Source organism: Macrotis lagotis, chromosome 1 (assembly GCF_037893015.1).
Source record: "Macrotis lagotis isolate mMagLag1 chromosome 1, bilby.v1.9.chrom.fasta, whole genome shotgun sequence".
In the NCBI taxonomy this organism is placed as follows: domain Eukaryota; kingdom Metazoa; phylum Chordata; class Mammalia; order Peramelemorphia; family Peramelidae; genus Macrotis; species Macrotis lagotis.
Window position 1 is genome coordinate 454,418,358 of NC_133658.1, and position 23,434 is coordinate 454,441,791.

At 35.0% G+C, this 23,434-nt stretch overlaps 1 protein-coding gene across 1 annotated transcript in view; it reads left to right on the forward strand.

Annotated features, from left to right (window-relative positions):
* Positions 1 to 23,434, forward strand: part of TRPC7 (transient receptor potential cation channel subfamily C member 7) — a 280,328-nt gene that overhangs the window by 225,104 nt on the left and 31,790 nt on the right. The window contains exon 7 of the mRNA XM_074209695.1: positions 905 to 1,169. Coding sequence (XP_074065796.1) covers positions 905 to 1,169 — 265 coding nt within the window. The remainder of the gene's footprint in view (positions 1 to 904; positions 1,170 to 23,434) is intronic.

Below are 23,434 nucleotides of genomic sequence, written 5' to 3' on the forward strand. Positions count from 1 at the left end.
AAATCAGCACCTTCTCTTTACCTTACAGCCTTTGAAAGTGGCCTAGAACATGAAGGGGTTAAATGACTTTTCCAGGGTCACACAGTTGGTATGTCAAAGGTAGGGCTTGAACTCAGGTCTTCATAGCTCCAAGGCCAGTTCTCTATCCATTGTTCCAGACTATTTAATAATTGCTTATTGATTAATTGATTAATCAATTGCAATACAGTTGCAATTAAGTATAAATAGAAGTAATTTCCTCAGAAGAAGTTCTCTTCACCCTTGAAATAACAGGTCTGAATAAAAAAAAAATTATGTGCCATGGGAGATAGTGGATTAAAGGTCTGGCATTGAAGTTAGGAGGGAACCAGGGTTCAAGTCTGAGTAATTCTATATTTGTGACCATGGAAATATCACTTGATCTCTTAGTGCTCCAGATAATGCTCTAAGAATGTAAATTACCAACAAATTTCCCATTTGTATGAGTGGAGGGAGTATAAACAACGCTAGGTCTCCTGACTGATGAAAACACAGTTAAATATATATATTATATATATATATATATATATATATATATATATATATATACATATACATAGAGAGAGAGAGAGAGAGAGAAAGAAAATCTGCACATATATATATGAATATACTTTTTACATTTATATGTGTGACTGTGTTTACTGGATTACACACACTGTAATTTATACAGTAGACAAGTGCTTTTGAGATAGCTTTTTTGATACAATTTTCTGTATGTATGTAGAACATCAGTCACTCTAGTTTCACAAAATAAAGTCAGCACTAGGGACCTGACTCTCAGATTGTGTATCAAACCTTATGGCTAAGAATACTCAATAACCCTGTCCTATTTCCTACTAGACCCTTTCCTCTTCTCTAATGAGTAACCTCCAAAATTTTCTTTTAGCCAGGAACAAGTGGCGGCCCTCTGACCCTCAGATCATATCAGAAGGATTATATGCCATAGCCGTGGTGTTGAGCTTCTCCCGCATTGCTTACATTCTTCCAGCCAACGAGAGCTTTGGGCCCCTGCAGATTTCTTTGGGAAGAACAGTGAAGGATATTTTCAAGTTCATGGTCATTTTTATCATGGTGTTTGTTGCCTTCATGATTGGAATGTTCAACCTGTATTCCTACTACCTTGGTGCAAAATACAACCCAGCATTTACAACGTGAGTATTCAGAAGAAAGTAGTGGCCTGGAAGGTCCACTTGTTTTCTTTGTATTTTATGTGACAGCAACATGAAGACCATTTTCCTTGGTAAAGGCTAAGGAAGGTAGAATGTTATTGTAGTTCCAATTAGACTAGAATAGAAAGCTTATGAAGGCAAGTAATAGGAAAAGAAGCCTCAAAGGGGTTAACCTGATTACTCAAAGCCAGAACCAGCATCTCCAGTCCTCTCAACTCCAAAACCATTGCTCTGCCTTTAATAATGCAGTTCTTAATTTATAATGAAAAGATGTGATCCTTTATTATTAAGGGGGTTGGAAGAACAGCTCTGGACCCCTATAAGACCAAATTTTTCAAGTGAACCAGCTGATCACTCTCACTACAGATGATGTTGGGTTTATCAGGTTTGAGTCAGTTAATTCTGGGGAAACACAGGACAAATGTAGAAAGACATGGACTGACTGTCAATGTGAAAGGTAGACTGTGAAAATCACCTGTTTACATTTTCACTCTCAAAACATGGAGTAGGCACAAATTGAAATTTATTATATCATGGTAAGAACCCAGGTGGTTCAGTTATCCCAGATCCCAGGCTCTCTCTCTCTCTCTCTCTCTCTCTCTCTCTCTCTCTCTCTCTCTCTCTCTCTCTTCCTCTCTCTCTCCCTCTCTCCCTCTCTCCCTCTCTCCCTCTCTCCCTCCCCTTCTTTCTCTTGAAAGTAGCCAGACAGGTCAACCCTTAATCTGAAAAAAAAGAAAAAAAAACTTTGTTAGCAGAACATTCCTACCTTCAAAAGTCCCAAGCCCTTGATGTGAGCAACACCTGTATACTTCAACTAAAGAACTAAAGATTTAAACTCCCCAATCTCAATATTAAGCCAAAGGAACCATGGGGGTCTTAGGACCGCTTAGCTATAGCTTTTGTTACTACCACTGGAAGATGTAATTCACAGGACAGGTAAAAACAGGAAAACCTATCACCTAAAAACAAAAGACAACATCTAGTTCAAAAGGAGAGGAAGGAGTTCATCTGTAGGATTCCAGAAGCAATGGATGATGTAGAAATGCCAGGGGAAAATAGGGAAGATATGGGTTAGAAAATTATTATTGAGAGAAAGAGTACAGAAGTATATGTTGAAAACTTAAAGATCAATGAAAAGGAACATGGACATTTTACAAATCAGATAAAAATAAGGCTACCATAAACAAGTCAGAGGCATCCCAGAAAAGGAGAGGGGAAATCTCTATATTGAGGGAAAGTGTGTGTGAGGGAGGACCAGAGAGAGAGAATGAAAATAAAATTATGATTTTTCTGTCCACAGTGAATGCATCATATTAGCAATGTCTAGAATATAATATAAGAAAAATGAATAGCATTTGATTGAAAAGAATGGCTGTCAATAGAGCAGGAATATAGTTGAGGAGAGAATATTTTTCCTAAATATCACTACAGAGATTTTAAAGTTTCAACTATTTGTGTATCACCCCATAAACATATTTTATTTAACAAAGACCCCTGTAAGATAATAGAAATGGGGGCTCATCCTATTGTATTGAGCTCTAGACATAATAAGGGATGACCTCACTTTGATGCATTCTTATAGTTGTATCCAAGGCAACCTATCAAGGGAACATTCCCTCATTATTTTCTTTCTTTTCCTTCACACGCAGGTGTACCTTTTTAAAACTAACCTCATTTTCTACACCATTGAACATACAAAAATCACCATCAGGTTCTAATTTGTTCTTAGAGCACCTGAAGACTCTAACCTAAGGAATTTTTAGGCTTTTTGTTACTGTTGTTCAGTCACTTTTCAGTTGTATGCAATTCATGACACCATTTGGGGTTTTCTCTACAAAGATACTGGGGTGATTTTCCTTTTTCCTTCTTCAATTTATTTACAGATGAAGAAACTAAGGCAAGCAGACTTGCCCAGGGTCACACAGCTAGAAAGTATCTGGAACACCTTAAAAATGGTCCCTAACATATCAATGAGTTAAATTCCATTAATTTGCTTTTAAACCAATTTCTCTGGCCATTCACCCGAAAAGACTTATATGCTGGATAGGCATAACAACCAGATGATTCAACAAACTTCCTCACTCAAAAGCAAACCACTCTGTAAAACCAAGGATATTAGCCAGAGTTCTAATCCCTGGGAGGAGGAAGGCAAATATCACAATAGGGAAAAGACAAGAAGAAGAAGAAAATACAAAATTTAAAAATAAATAATAATCATTAGCATTCTTATTGAGAGGCAGTATGATATAGAATTGTTTACCAGTGTGTTTTGAGTCATAGCATCTGAGTTCTAACCCTGATTCTTCTGCTGACTAACTGTAAAATCTTGGGCATATCACCTAATTTCTCTGTACCTGTTTCTTAAGGTTTAAAATAAAAATTTACTTGGATGATCTCTGAGGTTCTTTCCAGCCCTAAATCTATGATCTTAGCAAATCATTCCAAATGCATTATCTCATTTTTCAGCCTTACAATGGCCATGGGTATTATTATCCTTGTTTTTTAGGAGACTAAGGAGACTTGACCATGATCATACAATGTCAGAGTATTGGAGTACAGGTTTTCCTGACCTGAGGCTCAGCACTCTATCCACTCTGCGGTCTCCCTCACCTCCATGTACTCTTCTGCTCAGATGTGTGTGTCCACAGGGTCCTTTAATTGATCCCACACTGTACAGAATACACTATACAGTTGATCCAGACCTCTTCTTTCTCTCGTAATTTCTATATAGTCCAAAATTACCTACTTCCCCTTTCTGCCTCCTTCAATAAAAGTCTTCTTTTTTTAAATTTATTTTTATTAAAGATATTATTTGAGTTTTACAATTTTCCCCCCAATCTTACTTCCCTCCCCCCACCCCACCCCCATGGAAAGCAATCTGTCAGCCTTTACTTTGTTGCCATGTTGTACCTTGATCCAAATTGGGTGTGATGAGAAAGAAATAATATCCTTAGAGAAGAGACAAGAATTCTAAGAGGTAACAAGATCAGACAATAAGATATCTATTTTTTTCTAAATTAAAGGGAAGAGTCCTTGAACTTTGTTCAAACTCCACAGCTCCTTAACTGGATACAGGTTGTACTTTGCGGACAGCCCAAAATTGCTCCCGATTATTGCACTGATGGAATGAGCAAGTCCTTCAAGGTTGATCATCACTCCCATGTTGCTGTTAGGGTATACAGTGTTTTTCTGGTTCTGCTCATCTCACTCAGCATCACTTCTTGCAAATCCCTCCAGGCTTCACTGAAATCCCGTTCCTCCTGGCTTCTAATAGAACAATAGTATTCCATGACATACATACAGCACAGTTTGCTAAGCCATTCCCCAATTGAAGGACATTTACTTGATATCCAATTCTTTGCCACCACAAACAGGACTGCTATAAATATTTTTGTACAAGTAATGGTTTTACCCTTTTTCTTCATCTCTTCAGGATATAGACCCAGTAGTGGTATTGCTGGGTCAAAGGGTATGCACATTTTTGTTGCCCTTTGGGCATAGTTCCAAATAGCTCTCCAGAAAGGTTGGATGAGTTCACAGCTCCACCAACAGTGTAATAGTTTCCCAGATTTCCCACAACCCTTCCAACAATGACCATTGTCCTTTCTGGTCATATTGGCCAATCTGAGCTGTGTGAGGTGGTACCTCAGAGAAGCTTTAATTTGCATTTCTCTAATAATTAATGATTTAGAGCATTTTTTCATATGGCTATGAATTGCTTTGATCTCCTCATCTGTAAATTGCCTTTGCATATCCTTTGACCATTTGTCAATTGGGGAATGGCTTTTTGTTTTAAAAATATGATTCAGTTCTCTGTATATTTTAGAAATGAGTCCTTTGTCAGAATCATTAGTTGTAAAGATTGTTTCTCAATTTACTACATTTCTTTTGATCTTGGTTAAAATGGTTTTATCTGTGCAAAAGCTTTTTAATTTAATGTAATCAAAAACATCTAATTGGTTTTTGGTGATGTTCTCCAACTCTTCCTTAGTCATAAACTGCTCCACTTTCCATAGATCTGACAGGTAAACTAGTCCTTGAGCTTCTAATTTGCTTATAGTATTGTTTTTTTATGTCTAAGTCCTGTAGCCATTTGGATCTTATCTTGGTAAAGGGTGTGAGGTGTTGGTCTAATCTAAGTTTCTTCCATACTAACTTCCAATTATCCCAGCAGTTTTTATCAAAGAGGGAGTTTTTATCCCAATAGCTGGACTCTTTAGGTTTATCGAACAGCAGGTTACTATAATCATCTCCTGCTTTTGCACCTATTCTGTTCCACTGGTCCACCACTCTATTTCTTAGCCAATACCAAACAGTTTTGATGACTGATGCTTTATAATATAATTTTAGATCAGGTAGGGCTAAGCCACCTTCTAAAAGTCTCCTTCTAATGCTCCTGAACTCATTTGGATGTTAGAGGAAAAGAAAATTGATTGAATAAATTCATACTGAGAAAATATTAGCCTATTCTCTAAGGTATTAATATTTTTAAATGGAGATATTTTAAGTCAAATTAATATATAAATGAGACATATCAGTGAAACAAAGTGGAAGTTGAAAAATCTTAGGCAAGTTTAGAGGGAAGCAATTTGGGGGTACAGGATTCACTAGACTCTTCATGGGAATCTAATATTCCTCTAAACTCTATCTTATTTTCCTGACTTCTTCCCTTTTCCTGCTTTTGGAGTCCATTCAGAAAGGTTAAGAATGAACATAGGAACAGAAGCTAGGTGTTTTTAAATAGGAAATTTAAGTTGGTAGCTGCATACATATGTTAAATGGTGGCACCTTCTGGCAGATTGTCATATTGCAATCTGACTGGCCAACAGCAAATACTCAGAAAAGGGAAGATAAAGGTGCTAGGACTGTAGAATTAAGAAATTTGGATAATTTGGATAAAGAGGGACAAGGTTAGATGTCCCACCTGCTTCTTAAATTTATCATGATTTCACTAAAACAGAACCTGTTCCTTCATATGACTCCACTATTTCTTTCTTTTGCCCTGATATTCCCAGTCTACCACATTTAAAAACTTAGTGTTATACAGGAGTTTGTTGGTAAATACTTAACAATCAGCTCTCAAAAATATTTTTACACTCTACACACTTTTAAGTTTAATCAGCATCATTAACGTCTTCCTCCAACACTTTCTCAAATCTAGATGTTAAAAATCAATCGATCAATCAAGCCCTGATTATTGGCATTTATTGATTTACAAAATATACTCATAATGAAAATTTAACAATTGACCCTCATAAGTCAGTAAAGCTAGCTCCAGCAGAACATTGGTGTTATTTTTCATTCACTCTTCTTTCTTTTCCCATTCTTATTCAATCCCTGGACAAACTCTATCCATCCTATCACTGCAATATCTCTTATATTCCAATCTTCTTCTCTCCCCCCCATATTTAGTCCCTAAATTTCACTACCACACATCCTGAACTATAGTAATAATAGCCTATTTACATATCACAGTATGCTGGAAGATAACTTAGAGATTGTCTAGTTCAACCTGGACCTGATGGGAACCTCCACTACAACATACCCAAGTCATTAAACTTTTGCTTAAAAACTCTCAAAACAGAGGAATTAGTAATATGTCCTATTTCATTCTTGGGCAGTTCTGGTTTTTAGGAAGTGGTTTTTCTTTGTGCTGGGAAGCAATCTCTCTTCAGCTTTCATATGTATTTGTTGCTGTTGTTGAGTCATTTTATTCAGGTTTGGCTCTTCATGATCCCATTTGGGGTTTTCTTGACAAAGGTACTGAAAGGGCTTGCCATTTCCTTTACCAGCTCATTTTATAAATGAAGAACCTGAGGCAAAGAGGGTTAAGTAACTTGTTCAAGGTCATCCAACTAGAAAGTAGCTGAGGCCAGATTTGAATTTAGTAGATTGGACTTCCTGACTTCAAGCCTAATTGCTGGGTCACTTTGCACCACTTATGATGCCCTTCCAGGTAGATGGATGATAGATAGACAGGCAGATAGATAGATAGATAGATAGATAGATAGATAGATAGATAGATAGATAGACAGATAGATAGACAGATAGATAGATACAAAGTCTCTCCTAGTAAATTATAAACTCCTTAATGCCAGGGACTATTTTACTTTTATCTCTATATCCCTAGCACTTAGCACAGTGTCATAGACATGGTTATTGCTTATTGATTTTTTTTTATTTTTGCTTCTAGTTCTGCCCTCTAAGGCCAAGAAAAACAGTTCAACTGACCTTACATAACAACCATGAAACCTTTCACACATTTAAAAAGTCTATACTCTCTACTCCAAATCTCTTCTTCTACTTCCCTGCCTTTAATCTATTGAACTTCTAACCATCTCTTAAACTGTACAACAGGAAAGGATACATAAAGGATGTGGACCTGAGTTAAGCCTTGAAGGAAAACAATGATTCCTAGAAATGTTAATGAGGAAAGATTGTGTTCCAAGAAAGGGGAGTGGTTTGAGCCAATGCATGAAGGAGAGAGAACGATTAGTAGTCTAGTTTGGGTGAAACACAGAGTGTATGAATAAGAAGTAAAGCAAATCTCATTTTCCTATTTACTTCTGTAGTAAAATCAGAAATACATTGACCTAGAGCAGGACGTCTAGAAATCAGAAGTCATAGAAATCCTATTGCCTCATTTTAAAAATTAGGAAACTCAGTCTCAGAAATATTAATTGAAAGTATACAAGGTGAAACAAACTGACAATTTTTTAACTCCTTCCTGGCTGGAGAAGGGTTCACGTAGACAAGAGCAGTCAGAGTGATCAATAAATCAATAGGTATAACTATTATTTGTTTGGCTTCTTACTTACTGGTATATACAAAAGCCCCTAGAAATTTACTTACCCTAGATTAGTGTATTTGGAAAGGATTTCAGCTTTGTTCTATTTATAAAAAGTGCCCTCTCAGGGAGAGGGACCAATCAAAGGTAGTTAGCATTCTTGGAAGAACTTGCTAATTTTAGTTGACCCTTTTGTGTGCTGTGGTATGTCTTAAGATTAGGACATAAGGGTGACTCATAAACTGGTATATATCTTTATAATAGTCTTTGTTTTAATACCAAGAAAATATGGCAAAAGTGCTGACCTTGGTTCAAATCCAGTTTCTGATGATTACTATCTGTGAGACCTTGAGAGTCTGGCTGAAAAGGGGGTGTGGGGGAATGGAAAGAGAAATAGTATAATAACTTGAAAGGATGATAGAGTCAGATGAAGTTTGTTTATTTTTTTATCATGGAGAAAATTTAGGCATGTCTGTACCTAATAGGGAAGAAGCTAGTAGATAGGCAAAGGCTGAGAAGTAAATTGGGAGATGATAAGTAGGACACCATGCTTGAATCTGAACTCATTATCTTTTCCCCATTTTCCTTATGAGGTCACCAACATCCTCCTGGTCATCTAAACTCTAAACTTTGGTGTCATTTTCCATTTCTCTCTCTCTCTCTCTCTCTCTCTCTCTCTCGCTCTCGCTCTCGCTCTCGCTCTCTCTCGCTCTCAGATCACATATCCAAATTTTGCCAAATATTCCCAACATCTTTCATATATGTCCCTTCCACTCCAGCCACAACTTTTCCCCTACTTCAGCCTTCATCACCACTCACATAAACTGTTGTATTATTGTTTTCTTCAACATTCTCCCTATTACAATCGATCTTCCCCTCAGTTAACAAAATGATTTTCCTAAAGCATACACACACACATACACACACACACACACACACACACACACACACACACACACACACACACAAGAAACTTTAGCGGCTTCCCTTTACCTCCAGGATCAAATAATGAAATGTACAGCCCTTCTCAACCCAGCCCCTTACTACTTTTTCATTTTCTTATATTAGATTTCCCCACAGATTCTAGGTTTCAGTCATAGTCAGTCATCCATCCCTTGGTTTTTCATTGACCAAATCCATACTTAGAATACTCTGCTTACTCATCTCTACTTCTTTTTTTTAGGGTTTTTTTTTTTGCAAGACAAATGGGGTTAAGTGGCTTGCCCAAGGCCACACAGCTAGGTAATTATTAAGTGTCTGAGGCCTGATTTGAACTCAAGTACTCCTGACTCCAGGGCCAGAGCTCTATCCACTGCGCCACCTAGTCGCCCCTCATCTCTACTTGTTAAAATTCCCAACTTTCTTCAAGGCTCAATCAAATTCTACCTTTTATATAAATCCCACTTTTTGTAGCAGCCTTCCTCAGTTTCCCCAACTTCTAGTGCTTTCTGTCTAAGATTACTTCTGATCTTCTCTGTATAATAATGGGCTGTCTCCCCCATTCAAACATGAACTTCTAGAGAACAAGGATTAAAGTTATCCCCTCCACATAACCACTTTCCTCATCATGATTTTGATACATCATAGGTCAGTAAAAGAAACTGAATGAGAATGTGGGGGAAATTTTGCAGAAGGAATAGATGATTTGTAGAGTATAGAAAATGACACAGAAAAAGTTGAGAAACTCAGAAATGCATAAAATATATGTATGGTACTATATAATATCAACATGTTTTATCTTTTGATTGTAAAATAATTCAGACTACTTCTCTGATAAAAAGGGAGAGCCAAAAATTTTAAGTAGATTTTCCAAATCAAGAGGATGCCTTGCCCCTTACCCTTATGATATGAAGGGATAACAACATTTTTGTTACTATCTCTCAAGTCTGCAACACAGTGCAGTATATGTGTTCTAGTCTATAATGAACAGTTAGGTGGTACAGTGGACAGAGTCAGGACAGATCTCAGATCACTGATCTCAGACACTTACTAGCTGTGATCCAGGGCAAGTTAATTAACCTCTATTTGCCCAGTTTCCTTTAGCAATAAAATGAGAATAATAAGAGCACCTCCTTCCCAGGCTTGCTGTAAGAATAAAATGAAATAATAACTACAAAGTGTTTAGCAATGTGCTATGTAAATGTTAGCTATTATTATTTCATTCTTTTTCTCCTCTCTATTTCTGTGCCTTTGCTCCAGTTATTTCCCCATCTCTAGAATAAAATTCTTTCATTCTTCTCCCTCACTGTATTTCTGACTCTGTCTGTTCAAATTTCTCCCTTCCTTCTCTGACATGGAATTTTTGATGCATTGATATAACCCCAGATAAAAGCTCTCTCCCTCCTGTTTCTCACATCACTCTTCCTGAACCTCTCCATTTTATTCATCTTTCAATACTTTGTACCATAGTTATTTGTGAACATGGGATCATTGAATCTAGGAACTGGAAGGACCTGAGAGGCTATTTAACTCAGCTCCCTCATTTTACTGATGAGGAAACACATGGGAAAAACAAAAAACAAAAACTGAGGGGGAAACTGTCTCATAAAGAATCTAGTGCTCTTCCAGTATGTCATGTTATTTCCTTCAGCTCCTTTTTCATCTGGATGATCCCTCTCCTCCTCCTCATTGGATTGTAAACTTCATGAGAGTGATTTGTGCATTATATCTAGTTCGAAATCCTCAGTATTTATCATAGGATAAGGACTTAGCTGGTATTTAGTTGCTTGAATTGAATTGCACTGATGTGAACTCCAAAATAGTTAGCCCCTCTTCCTTTCAAAAAAATAAATAAGTCACATTCTAAAGAGTATATTTTTCAACACTGTTATAGAAAATAGAGAAATGTAATTGTTTTACATATATATATATATAATTTAAATGTACTATTATATATTATATATATATATATATAAAATCCTACATTGAGAAATACATAAACAACTTAGATTAACCTCATGTTACCTTTTCTTAGCAACACTCTTGGTAGTGAGTAGAACAGTTTAGTTGAATCCTGTTTTCTAGGAAGAGACTTTGAATTGACCTATATATGGAACTAAATTTGCAGTGATTTTCTCACAGTGAAGAGGTTATGATTCTCTCCGGGGAAGTATTATAGAATTCTTATTCTTCCTTTTTTTATATATTTTTCAAGGCAATGGGGTTCAGTGGCTTGCCCAAGGCCACACGACTAGGTAATTATCAAGTTTCTGAGGTCAGATTTGAAACCAGGTACTCCTGACTCCAAGGCCGGTTCTCTATTCACTGTGCCACCTAGCCTCCCTTATTCTTCCTTCTTAAAAAAAAATCTCAATGTTGACATAATTCTTTCCCTGTGCTTTCCCTATTCCACCCCACATGCCCTTGAAAGTATCTACCATAATAGACTAAATTAACATTTGAGGCTTTCTTTTTCTGTTTTCAAAGTTTTATTGAAATTTTGTTTTTAAATTGAAAACATTTGTTTACATTGAAAACATAAGTGGGGGGGGCAGCTAGATGGTGTAGTGGATAAAGCACAGGCCCTGGAGTCAGGAGTACCTGGGTTCAAATCTGGTCTCAGACACTTAATAATTACCTAGCTGTGTGGCCTTGGGCAAGCCACTTAACCCCGTTTGCCTTACAAAAACCTAAAAAACAAACAAAAAAAAAGTACAATTATTCCCAATTCTGCAAGAAATCTCATAAAAAGTAGAACAATTAAGCTAAACTAACAGTGACCTCATCTGAAAGTACAAACACAGATTATATGTAATGGGGATAAACTATGAGCATTTCACTAGAGTGAAACAAAGATGCCCATTATCACCATTATTATTCAATATAGTATTAGAAATGTTAACTTGAGCAATAAGAGAAGAAAAAGAAATTGAAGAAATGAGAATTAACAATAAGGAAGCAAAATTTTCACTCTGCAAATGATATGACAGTATATTTAGAGAGCCCTAGAAAATCATCTTAAAAACTAAGTGAAACTATTAACCACTTCAGTGAAGTAGAAGGATATAAATTAAAGCTACATAAACCATCAGCATTTCTATATATAAGCATCAAAGTCCAAGCTCAAGAAATAGAAAGAGACATTCCATTTTAAAGTATTGCAGTCAATATAAAATACTTGAAGAATCCACCTCCCAAGACAAACCCAGAAACTTTATGAACACAATGACAATAAACTTTTTACACAAATAAAGTCAGAACTAAACATTTAGAAAAATAACAATTGCTCATGGTTAGGCCAAGCTAATATAATAAAAATGACAGTTGTTGATTCACTCATTCTTTAAAATTAGGTAATTTAGTTTCCAGTTAATTTTTGGCTTATCTTTCCATGACCCTTTATTACAATTTTTATTTCATCTTGATCTGAAAAGTATGCATTTATTATTTCTGCCCTTCTGCATTTAATAGTAAGATTTTTATGCTCTAGTACATGGTTAATTTTGGTATAGGTGCCATTTTCTGCAGAAAAAAAGGTATATCTTTACTATTCCCATTCAGTTTTCTCCAGAAATCTATCATGCCTAAATTTTCTAAGATTTTATTCACCTTCTTAACTTTCTTCTTGTTTATTTTGTGACTAGATTTATCTAATTCTGAAAAAAGGGAGGTTAAAGTCCTTCATTATTAAAGTTTTGCTATCTCTTTCTTCTTGTAATTCATTCAGCTTCTCCTCTAAAAATCTGGATGCTATATCACTAGGCACATATATGTTTAATAAGGATGGCTAGGTGGCGCAGTAGATAGAGCACCGGTCCTGGAGTCAGGAGTACATATATGTTTAATAATAATATAACTTCATGCCTATTGTGCCTTTTAAGAAGAAGTAGTTCCCTTCCTTATCCCTTTAAATGAGATCTATTTTTGCTTTTGCTTTGTCTAAAATCAATATCACTACCCCTGATTTTTTTTTTTTACTTCTACTGAAACATCATATATTTTCCTCCAGGCTTTTTACCTTTACCCTATGTGTATTTCTCTGTTTCAAATGTGTTTCTTGTAAACAACATATTGTAGGATTCTGTTTGGTTTTTTTTTTTTAGGTTTTTGCAAGGCAAATGGGGTTAAGTAGCTTGTCCAAGGACACACAGCTAGGTAATTATTAAGTGTCTGAGGCTGAATTTGAACTCAGGGACTAGGATTCTGATTTTTAATCTATTCTGCTATCTGCTTCTATTTTATGGGAGAGTTCATCCCATTCACATTTACAGTTAAGATTACTAATTCTGTATTTCCCCCCATAGTGTCTTACCCTGCTTATACTTTTTCCTTTTTTTCTTATTTCTCTTCATCAATGTTTTGCTCCCTTTCTCTTTAATTTTCCTTTTAAATTTTAACTTTACTCTGCCTTCCATTTATCAGTCCATTCTTCAACTTTCTTTCCTCCCCTCTCCACTTCCCTTTAGGAAAGGATAAATTTTTAAACCCAGTAGGGAACATATGTTATTCCCTCTCTGGCACAAATCTATTGAGTAAATTTACTCAGTGTTCACACCCTCCCTTCTTCTCTTCTATTATAATAGGTCTTTAAGCCTCTTCACTTGGTGTTATTTATCTACTAATGCCTAGCCTACTCCTAGTATAGTGCTTCTTTATTTATTTTTTGATATTTTGGGGGTATAGGCCTAGCAGCAGTCATTTTTTTTTGTATAATTCCAGCCCCTCCAAAATTTATCCTTTTCCTTTTTTATCATCTTTAACAATCTGATCTTTGTGAAATAAAATCCCAGAATTGCTTTAAATCTAACATCTCTAATTAGTTATATATTGGAATAATTTTTTTTTTCATAAAGTTGTTGCTATAGGTCCCCCCCCTTGGATCTGTTCATATTCTTAAATCATTTATCAGTTGGGGAGCAACATGCATTATTTCAAATTTGATTTGGTTCCTTACATATCTTGGAAACTAAATCTTTACAGAAAAAAAATTTACTGTAAAATTTCCCCTCAGCTAATTGTTTCTTATTTAATCTTAGCTTTATGGATTTGTACAAAAACTTTTACATTTTATGTAATCAACATTATCCATTTTATCTTCTGTTATCCCTTCTAATCCTTGCTTTTCATAAGCTTTTCTTCTGATATGGCATATTCTTGTGTGTTTCTATAATTAGTATTTAATAAGACCCTTTATATTTAGATCACATCATATTTTGATATAGGGTGTAACATATTTGTCTAAATCTAATTTTCTCAGGGTTTTTTTTTAATTTTTGTAATAACTTTATCAGATTGCCTCCTACTAATTAGCAATATACTTCTGTAAATGATGATTTGTAATTGTATTTATGTAATTTTTGTGAGTATTCAGGTAGATAGAAGCCAAGTAATTTATATCTTTTTCTGTCTTGCTGAATTTTATCAGCATTATATAGAAATGCTGATGATTTCAGTAGATTTATTTTATATTCTGTAAGTTTATTGAAATTATTATTTCACTTAATTTTAGTTGAGTTTTTAGGGTTTTTTAAAGGACACTATCATATCATATACAAAAAAGTGATATTTTGCTTCTTCTTTACCTCTGCTTATTCCTTCAATTTCTTTTTCTTATCTTTTAGCTATTATATTATTTCTTATCTTCTAGCTGTTAATTTCTCATTTACTGAATTTATTAGAAAGTATTTTTTAATCTCTGTTACAGATAATGATAACTCTTGGTTCCAGATTGTGTATATATGTATATATATATATATATATATATATAAAATTTTAGGGTAGGATCATTTATTCCTTTTTCTTTCTTTTTTTTAAAGGTTTTTGATAGGCAATGGGGTTAAGTGGCTTGCCCAAGGCCACACAGCTAGGTAATTATTAAGTGTCTAAGGCCGGATTTGAACTCAGGTACTCCTGACTCCAGGGACGGTGCTCTAGCCACTGCACCACCTAGCTGCCCCCATTTATTCCTTTTTCTAATGATTTTAACAAAAAATGTTTTTAGTTAAAAATTTTTCTATATCTATTGATATGACATTTTTGTTCATTTTATTATTAATATGGTTGAGTTTATAGTTTTCCTAATATTAAACCAACCCTGAAATCCTAGTATAAAATCAAACCGGTTAAGTGTGAATAATCTTTGCAATTTTTTTATCCTTTTGCTAATAATTTATTTAAAATTTCTGTATATGTTTTCTTAATATTTTTTTTAGGTTTTTGTAAAGCAAATGGGGTTAAGTGGCTTGCCCAAGGCCACACAGCTAGGTAATTATTAAGTGTCTGAGACTGGATTTGAACCCAGGTAACTCCTGACTCCAGGGCCAGTGCTTTATCCACTGCACCACCTAGCCTCCCCTGCATATATTTTCATTAGGGATATTATTCAGATTTCTTTTTCTATTATAGCTTTCACTGGTTTATATATCAAAATCATTATTAATGCCACAGGAGAAATCTGATAGAAATCCTTCTTTTGTGTTTTTTTCCCAGTGTTTTAATTGAAATGATTAAAAATTGTATGGATTAATTAGAATTAACATGAATTAATAGTTCTTTGAATGTTTGAGGAGATTCTTATATAAGTGTATCTGGTTCTGGAGATTTTTTGGAAGTTTATTCATGGCTTATTCAATTTCCTCCTCTGAAACTGCATTGTTTAAATTCTCTATTTCCTCTTCTATTAATATGGGACATTTTATATTTTTGTAAATTTTTTTCCACTTAAATTTTCAACTTGGACAAAAGGGTTTTAATAGTTTCCTTTATTTCTTATTCATTTGTTGTAAATCTTCCTTTTTGGTACTGGTAATTTGATTTTCTTCTTTTTAATCAAATTGTCAAATAGTTTATCCATTTTATAGATTTTTCCCCAGAATTAATTTTATTTATTAGCTGAATGATCCTTTCTTTTCAATTTCATTAATCTCTAATTTGATTTGGGAGATTTTAAATGTGGTGTTTAACAATTTAGGGATTTTAATTTGTTCTTTTCAATACATTTTATTGTATTTCCAAATCATTGATCTGGTTTCTTTTTCTTTTTTTTAAAAAAGAAAAATACCTCTTCTGCTAAGTTATTTATCCTTTTTTTCCAAGTCATTTCTTCATAGCTCACATTTGTTTTATAACTCTTTTATTCTTTTGGATCATTTCTTCATAATTGTTTTTCAGGCAAGTTGTTTTTGTTTTTGTTTTTTGAGGATTTTAATTGCAAGTATTTGGAGTTATTTTGTTCTTCTTGGTTTGTACTTTGGTCATGCTTGACTTCATAAAAGTTTTTATTTTGTGGTTTGTTTATTCATTTTTGTTGCGGAGGCTTTAGGAGTTGGTTTCTAAAACCTTTCAGGAGATAAAATCAGGTTAAGGACATTTTTTTGCCTGGTAATCATATTTAGGTTAGATTCCCCCCTTTCCTTGAGTTAGGGTTTTGACACATGCCTTTTTCCTCACGTGGACAAAAAAATTCTCCTTTGATGTCATTAGCCTTAGATAAACCTTTTACTTTGGATGAGGAAAACCCTTTCTTTTAATCCACAGTTAAATCTGAGATTGACCTCATCTCATTTAATGGAGACTTTTCCTTGAGAGAGAGAGAGAGAGGAGAGAGGAAGAATTCTTTTTATCATTTTTTAGTATCACTATTTCAGTTGTAACTAACTTACTTAGGTTACAAAGTTATTAATTCAAAAGAATAGCAATGTTTTGGTAAAATAATATCGGAGAGGCTAAAACTACAATTCAGTTAAGTCTTTCAATTAATCGTGAGGTCAACCCCATTAACACATAGAAAGATTTCCTTAGCTATGTTGACTGTAAGGAAAAGAACATGACTAGGAAAGAGCCAATTATTGCTCCAATGGGTGATAACAGAACATAGTGAGAAAATGAAACTATTTAGCTTCTATTTTCTCCATCAAGGAGAAAAACATTTAGTCTGTGGAGCTTAACAGGGAATTGTAACCCAAGATAAATGAGGAGATTGTAGGAGAGTACCAGTAAGGACTCTCCTCATCTCCCTTTCTTTAATATTCTCCAACAGACTTATGATTCAGGTAGCCTTTTTTCCCCTTGATGCTTTTCTTTTACCCAAAGTCCTTCATCTCTATCTTTTAGGGTATTCACTGTATTTACCATTTAGGAGGTACAAAGAAATGAGTTATATATAGTAAGCAAATTGTTTATTGGTGGGATAGAGGTGAGTTTGCCTATTTCCTTCTATTCCACCATTTTGGCCCTTCCTACATTGCTTTTTTAAGGTTTCCTTCCAACTCTAAGTACTATGTAATAAGAATACCAATGTATAGCCTTAATATTTGTAACATATGCCTTTCTTCTTTTTTTGTGATCTGGGAAAGAGCTTAGTTTTTAAAATTTATTTATTTATTTTGAATTTTACAATTTTCTCCCCTAATCTTGCTTCCCTCCCCCTACCCTGCCCCCCACCACAGAAGGCAGTCTGTTAGTCTTTACATTGTTTCCATAGTATACATTGATCTAAGTTGAACTTGTTGAGAGAGAAACCATATCCTTAAGGGAAACAAATAAAGTATAAGTGATAGCAAAATTTACATAATAAGATAGTAGTTTGTGTTTTTTTAAGTTAAAGGTAACAATCTTTGGTCTTTATTCAAATTCTACAATTCTTTCTCTGGATACAGATAGTCTCCATCACAGATATACCAAAATTGTACCTAATTGTTGCACTGATGGAATGAGCAAATCCTTCAAGGTTGATCATCACCCCCATGTTGCTGTTAAGGTGTACAATGTTCTTTTGGTTCTGCTTATCTTGCTCAATATCAGTTCGTGCAAATCCTTCCAGGCTTCCCTGAATTCCCATACCTCCTGGTTTCTAATAGTGTTCCATCACATACATATAGCACAGGTTATTAAGTCATTCTCCAATTCACTCAGTTTCCAATTCTTTGCCACCATAAACAGGGCTGCTATGAATATTTTTGTACAAATGATTTTTTTACCCTTTTTTCATAATCTCGTCAGGGTATAGACCCAGTAGTGGTATTGCTGGATCAAAGGGCATGCACAGTTTTGTTGCCTTTTGGGTATAATTCCAAATTGCTTTCCAGAAAGATTGGATGAGATTACAGCTCCAACAACAATGTATTAGTGTCCCAGATTTCCCACATCCCTTCCAACATTGATCATTGTCATATGCCTTTCTTCTTAAGAGCATGGGTTTAAGAGCTCAACTTTCTTTGTAGTGTTGCTTATTGGAGATCTAATATTCCCTTTTCAGATAGAGTTGAGTGACCCAAGATAGTTTGTATAATATGGAATAATGTACCTGCTTTTCTATTACAGTATGACAGAGGCAATATCTTCTTCTCTATCTCCTGGGAGTTGATAGTCTTTTCTGAATACGTTGACCTACACTCTAGTTATTGCCAAAGGGATTCCCTTTGAACCTGTGTGAAGGAAGACATTGCAATGATGCTACTTGACTCAATGCAGGTTGCCTAGTCACCATTAGACTTCTTTTTTAAGCTCAAATCCAAGGTGTTAAGGACAAATAGCCCATGGTTCCAACCTGCAAAGAACTGGTTAATCTCTTGAAGACTCATGCAGTTCTTTTTTAATCTTCCAGAGTTTTATGCAGTGAAACACTGAAGCCATTTCACTGCCTATAGCAAACTAATCCTTAATCCCCCATTACAGAGCAATAAAGAAACTGAGGCAAAGAAAATTTAAGTGAATTCTGGCAGGGAGAAAGACAAATACAAGTAACAAAAACTTCAATAATCTAGCCCATAGACCAAATAATCCAGACATTTAAATTTAAAATTCAATTCAAATTTATATTATGTGCATCGATATGAATCTCTGGGGTCCAAGAGTGTCAAGGACAAAAAAACCTATGGTTCCAACTCTTAGGGAGCTTATTATTTACTGGAAGGTAAATGACTCATGTTGACTTATTTGAATATTTTCATAATATTCAGCAAAGGAACTATCTCCTCTATAAGTATAGATAACAAACTCTCCCTGCCTTCTCATCTTGTGAATTCTTGTCCATAACTTTCTGTAAATCCTCTTGAGAATATCTACTAATGGGTTGATTTTTCATTTTTAAGTACCATCTAACACAAGATAGAAAAATTGAGTTACTTCCCCAATGTACTCTAGATGAATAATTAGGCATGTTACAGCAGACATGATACCCATACTAATTATTTTTATTTATATATTCTCATGTTTATTTGATACATGAACTCAAAGGCAGGGTACTTATAAATCTAGAAGTGTGTGGGAATTCCCAGGTTCACAAGTGAAATTTAATTTGAAATGTGATTATCAATATTCATGAATAGTAACAACATATGATATTCCAAATCTCTATCCCCAGGGCCTTCTTACACTTCACTAATTTACTACTGTCTTTTTAAAGAAGAAAATATTTCCTAAACTATCATCAGTGAAATTGAATAGGACATAAATAAGGACTTTTCTTCTTTCCTGGTTGTTTAGTGAAGGAACCTGGTATATATGGATGGTATAGTGACATTGAAATCAGAAAGATGTAGATTCAAATCCCTTCTCTAATATGACCCTAGCAAATAACCTAACCTCTCTGAATCCTTAAAATGAGGGTCTTGGACTAAATATTCTGAGTTCCCTTCCATCTCAAAATTTCAGATCCTTTATTTTCCTTCTTGGTTTGCTTTGCTGTATCAACATCTATCTCCTGTCCTGTGAATATTTTCCAGGGCTTTAGCCTGGCCCTTTTCTTTTCTCTCTCTTTATGCAGATTTCCAAAAGATTCCATTGAGTGTCAGTCACTTGTCCTGGCATCTTCCCATTTGCTGGTGACTCTTCTTCACCATTCCTATCTGTGGGAAAAGGAGAAAAATGTTATTTCAATGACTCGCCTTGGTCTACTTAACATTCTAAGAGCATGCCATCAGTTCCCTAGGAATTAAGCAATGATAATCACCCACCTGATCTTCCTATTCCAGTAATCTAGAGTCCCCAGTAGACTTTATTCAAAGTCCTCACTGCCTACTCTTTTATTCTTCTACCTTTCAACCCATCTACTCCAATGTCACATTGCATCCATTACAAATTTAAGTCATATAATCTCAACTATTCCCTACTTCAGGAAAGTAATCTTTTTTACACTTCTCTAATTGACACATTATCCCACTCACCACCACAATTTTTCCAAATCTCTCATAGCTGTCATTCTCTACTGAGAACATTTCCTCACTAAAAAATTTGAGACATTCACTGAGAAGTTCATCTTCTCTTCTCTTCTCCAATTCTCATGTTTCTTCTTCTACAGTTTCTGCCTTCATTACTTTTTGCATATTGAAATAACTCTTCTCTTTACCAAAGAAAACTACTGAACATGTATAATTGATTCTATTTTATCTGATTGTCTCCAGCAGACTGTCCCCTCTATCATTCCCACTAATTCACTTCTCTTCAACCTCTCCTTATCTAGCCATTGCTTCTCTGCTGTCTACAAATTTGCCTGTCTCCCCAATGCTCAAAAAGTCTTCACTTCATCCATTCATCTTTCTTAGCCATCACCCCATATTTCCCTTCCTTTTTGTAACTGCTTCCTTTCCTATCACTTTCTTCTTAACTCTCTAAAGTTCCTCATTTAGCTTCCATCCTTATTTAACTAAAACTGTACTCTTCAAAATTACTACCAATCAATTAGTCAAAGGCCTTTTTTTTCAATTTTCATCCTTTGGTAGTGCTCTACAACCTTTGACATTGGATATCACACTATCTCCTTGATATTTTCTTTTTAGTTCCCGTGATACTACTGTCCCCCTGGTTCTCCTATCTTTCTAAGTACTCTTTTCCAGGCTCCTTTGCTGGATCCTCACCCAGGTCATACCTTCTGTGAGTGTTCCTCAGGGTTTTGCTCTGGACCATCTTCTATCTCTCTATATACTATTTCACTTAGTAGTCTTACAAAGTCCCAAGAATTCAATTAATATCTCTATACTAATGATTTTTAAATCTATTTATCTGACCCTCACATCTAAAAGATAAATATCCCATCAGCATCTTAAACTCCACAGTTCAAAATTGAACTCATTATTTTATTTTCTAAAATATTTTCTTCTTCCTAATTTCTCTATTGTTATTAAGGGTACCTACTCCCAGTCAGTTGCCCAGACTCACAGCCAAGATGTTATCCTGAATTTCTCTCTCATCTCCCCCTCCTCCAAAGCCAATCTGCTGCCAAGGTCCATTAATTTTACATTAGTAACATTTCTTGAACATCCTCCCTTCTTTTCTCTGACATTGCTATCATCCTATTCCAGACATTTTCAGTATTGTCCCCATGTCTGGAATGTTCTCCTTACCCATCCCCACTTACCATTTTCCCTGATTTCTTTCAAATCCCAATTCTCCCAGCACTTTCCAAAGGAAGCCTCTCCCATCCTCCCCCCTTAAATCCTAATTCCACCTGTTTATCATTTCCAGTTTATCTTATAAATAACCTGTTTGTACATAGCTGTTTTGCACATTGTCTCCCCATTAGACTGTGAGCTACTTAAGGCCAAAGACTATGTTACTTTTCTTTATATTCCCAAACCTTAGTCAGTGATTAAAATATAAAATGTTCCTAATCATTGTTTTTGACCAATTTACAGATTGACTGAAATGGGAATTAGGAGCTAATATTCTTAAATTTATCCAAGATAACCAAATAGTGACATTTGCTATGGAGCAGACTACCTATCTTCTTTTTGCCTCAGTTGGTCCAGTCATGTATCCATGCCCTCGGGATAATAACCCATATACAATCAAATCAGATTTCCTGGCTTCCAATTTGAGACTCAGAATTAGGAAGATAATTTCCAGATTTCTGTGCAATCCTACTGAATAGCTAGAAAGAAGACATATCATTTATACTGCTGTATAGTACCTTCATGGATATTTTTCTGCTAATGACCAAAAGCACTGGGAAAGTCCTTAGTTATAAAATGAAAATAAGGACAACAAGCTTTTGCTCAGACTTTTCTATGAGCTATTTGTCTTTTGTTTCAGATCCAAATTCTATCATTTAATTCATTTCAGCTTGAATGTTTAACAAAAAAAATAAAGGTCTGTTGATCACTATCTTAGGATTCACTTTGTTCTTTCCTCAGGGCTCATTAATGACTTTGCTACTTTCTTTATAAAGAACCCTAAAGATCAAGGTTCTGTACCAATCCTGAGGCAATGTTTCCAGTATTCTTACATCCAGTACTGTGTAGAAGTTTCGGGGGTTTTTAAAATTAATTAATTGTATCCAACAAGCATTTATTGAAGGCCAGTCCTGTTAGATTCTGGAAATAAAAAGACAGAAATAAAGGCAGTTCCTTCTCTCAGTGACCTTCACTTCTGCCTGGGGAAGCAACACAAACAAAAGGATATATTTTATATACAAAACACATATGGAGCAAATACAAAGAATTTTAACAGCAGGGAGAGAGCTCTATCAACCAGAATTATCAAAAGAAGACTTTATAGGAGATGGCCTCTGAACTGAATCATGAAGAGAGTTAGGAATTAGAAGTAGAGGGGAAGGCAGGGAGCATTTCAGACATCAGAGACAATCAGATGGAATCGGTGTTGATGTCAGGGAAAACTTCATAATAATTAGGGCAAATAAAAAATGGAATGGGCTTAAAAAGTAGTCAGTTTCTCCTTTCTTGGAGATCTTCAAGCAGAAGATTGACAAACATGTATTAGGTATATTATGTTGGGAATTCTACACTTTATGCATAAGTTGGACTATTTATCTGAGCCTGAATGGCACATATGGAGAGGAGTTAAGTAAGTCAGTTTGACTGGAATACTGAGTATATAATATACAATTAGCTTGTGATGACAGTTTAGAGTCAAATTAAGAAGGGCTTAAGAAGGTCAGGCAGAGAAATTTATACTTTATCCTATTATCAGTAGGGAATCCTTGAAACTTCCTGAGCAGGGTATTGAAATAATCAGACCTATACTTTAGAAATATCAGTTTGGTAGCTCTGTGAAAGATTAATTGGGAAAAAAGAAGAAACTGATGTCAAGGAAATCAATACCTCCCCAAACTTCTTGTGTTGAAGATTAAATCTGTGTCATAGGGAAAGAAGCACTGTATAAAAGAGCCTCACTATAACACAATGAACTGAGATGAAAAGACTTTTCAATGGGTGCTCTGTTCAGTATTAAACTAAGAGCAAAAGGAGTAACTGAAGTAGCATGCTGTTAAAAAGAAGTTAATCATGTCCACATCTTCCAAATCCTTTTTGTCTCCATTTTATTAGACAACCCTTACTACCTAACTACTGAAATAAAATTACTTATTCAATGACTTAGATCCATCAAATCATGGTGCTGAAAGCTCCGAGTGTGAAAAGTAGCCTCAAAACAACTCTACAAATTAAATACTGCAGATATTACCATTTCCATTTAATAAGGGTGATAACTGAGGTTCAGGGAGGGGAATTTCCTTTCCTATAGTCACAAAGTAAGTCAGATGCAAAATTCAAGTTTAAATCTTTCT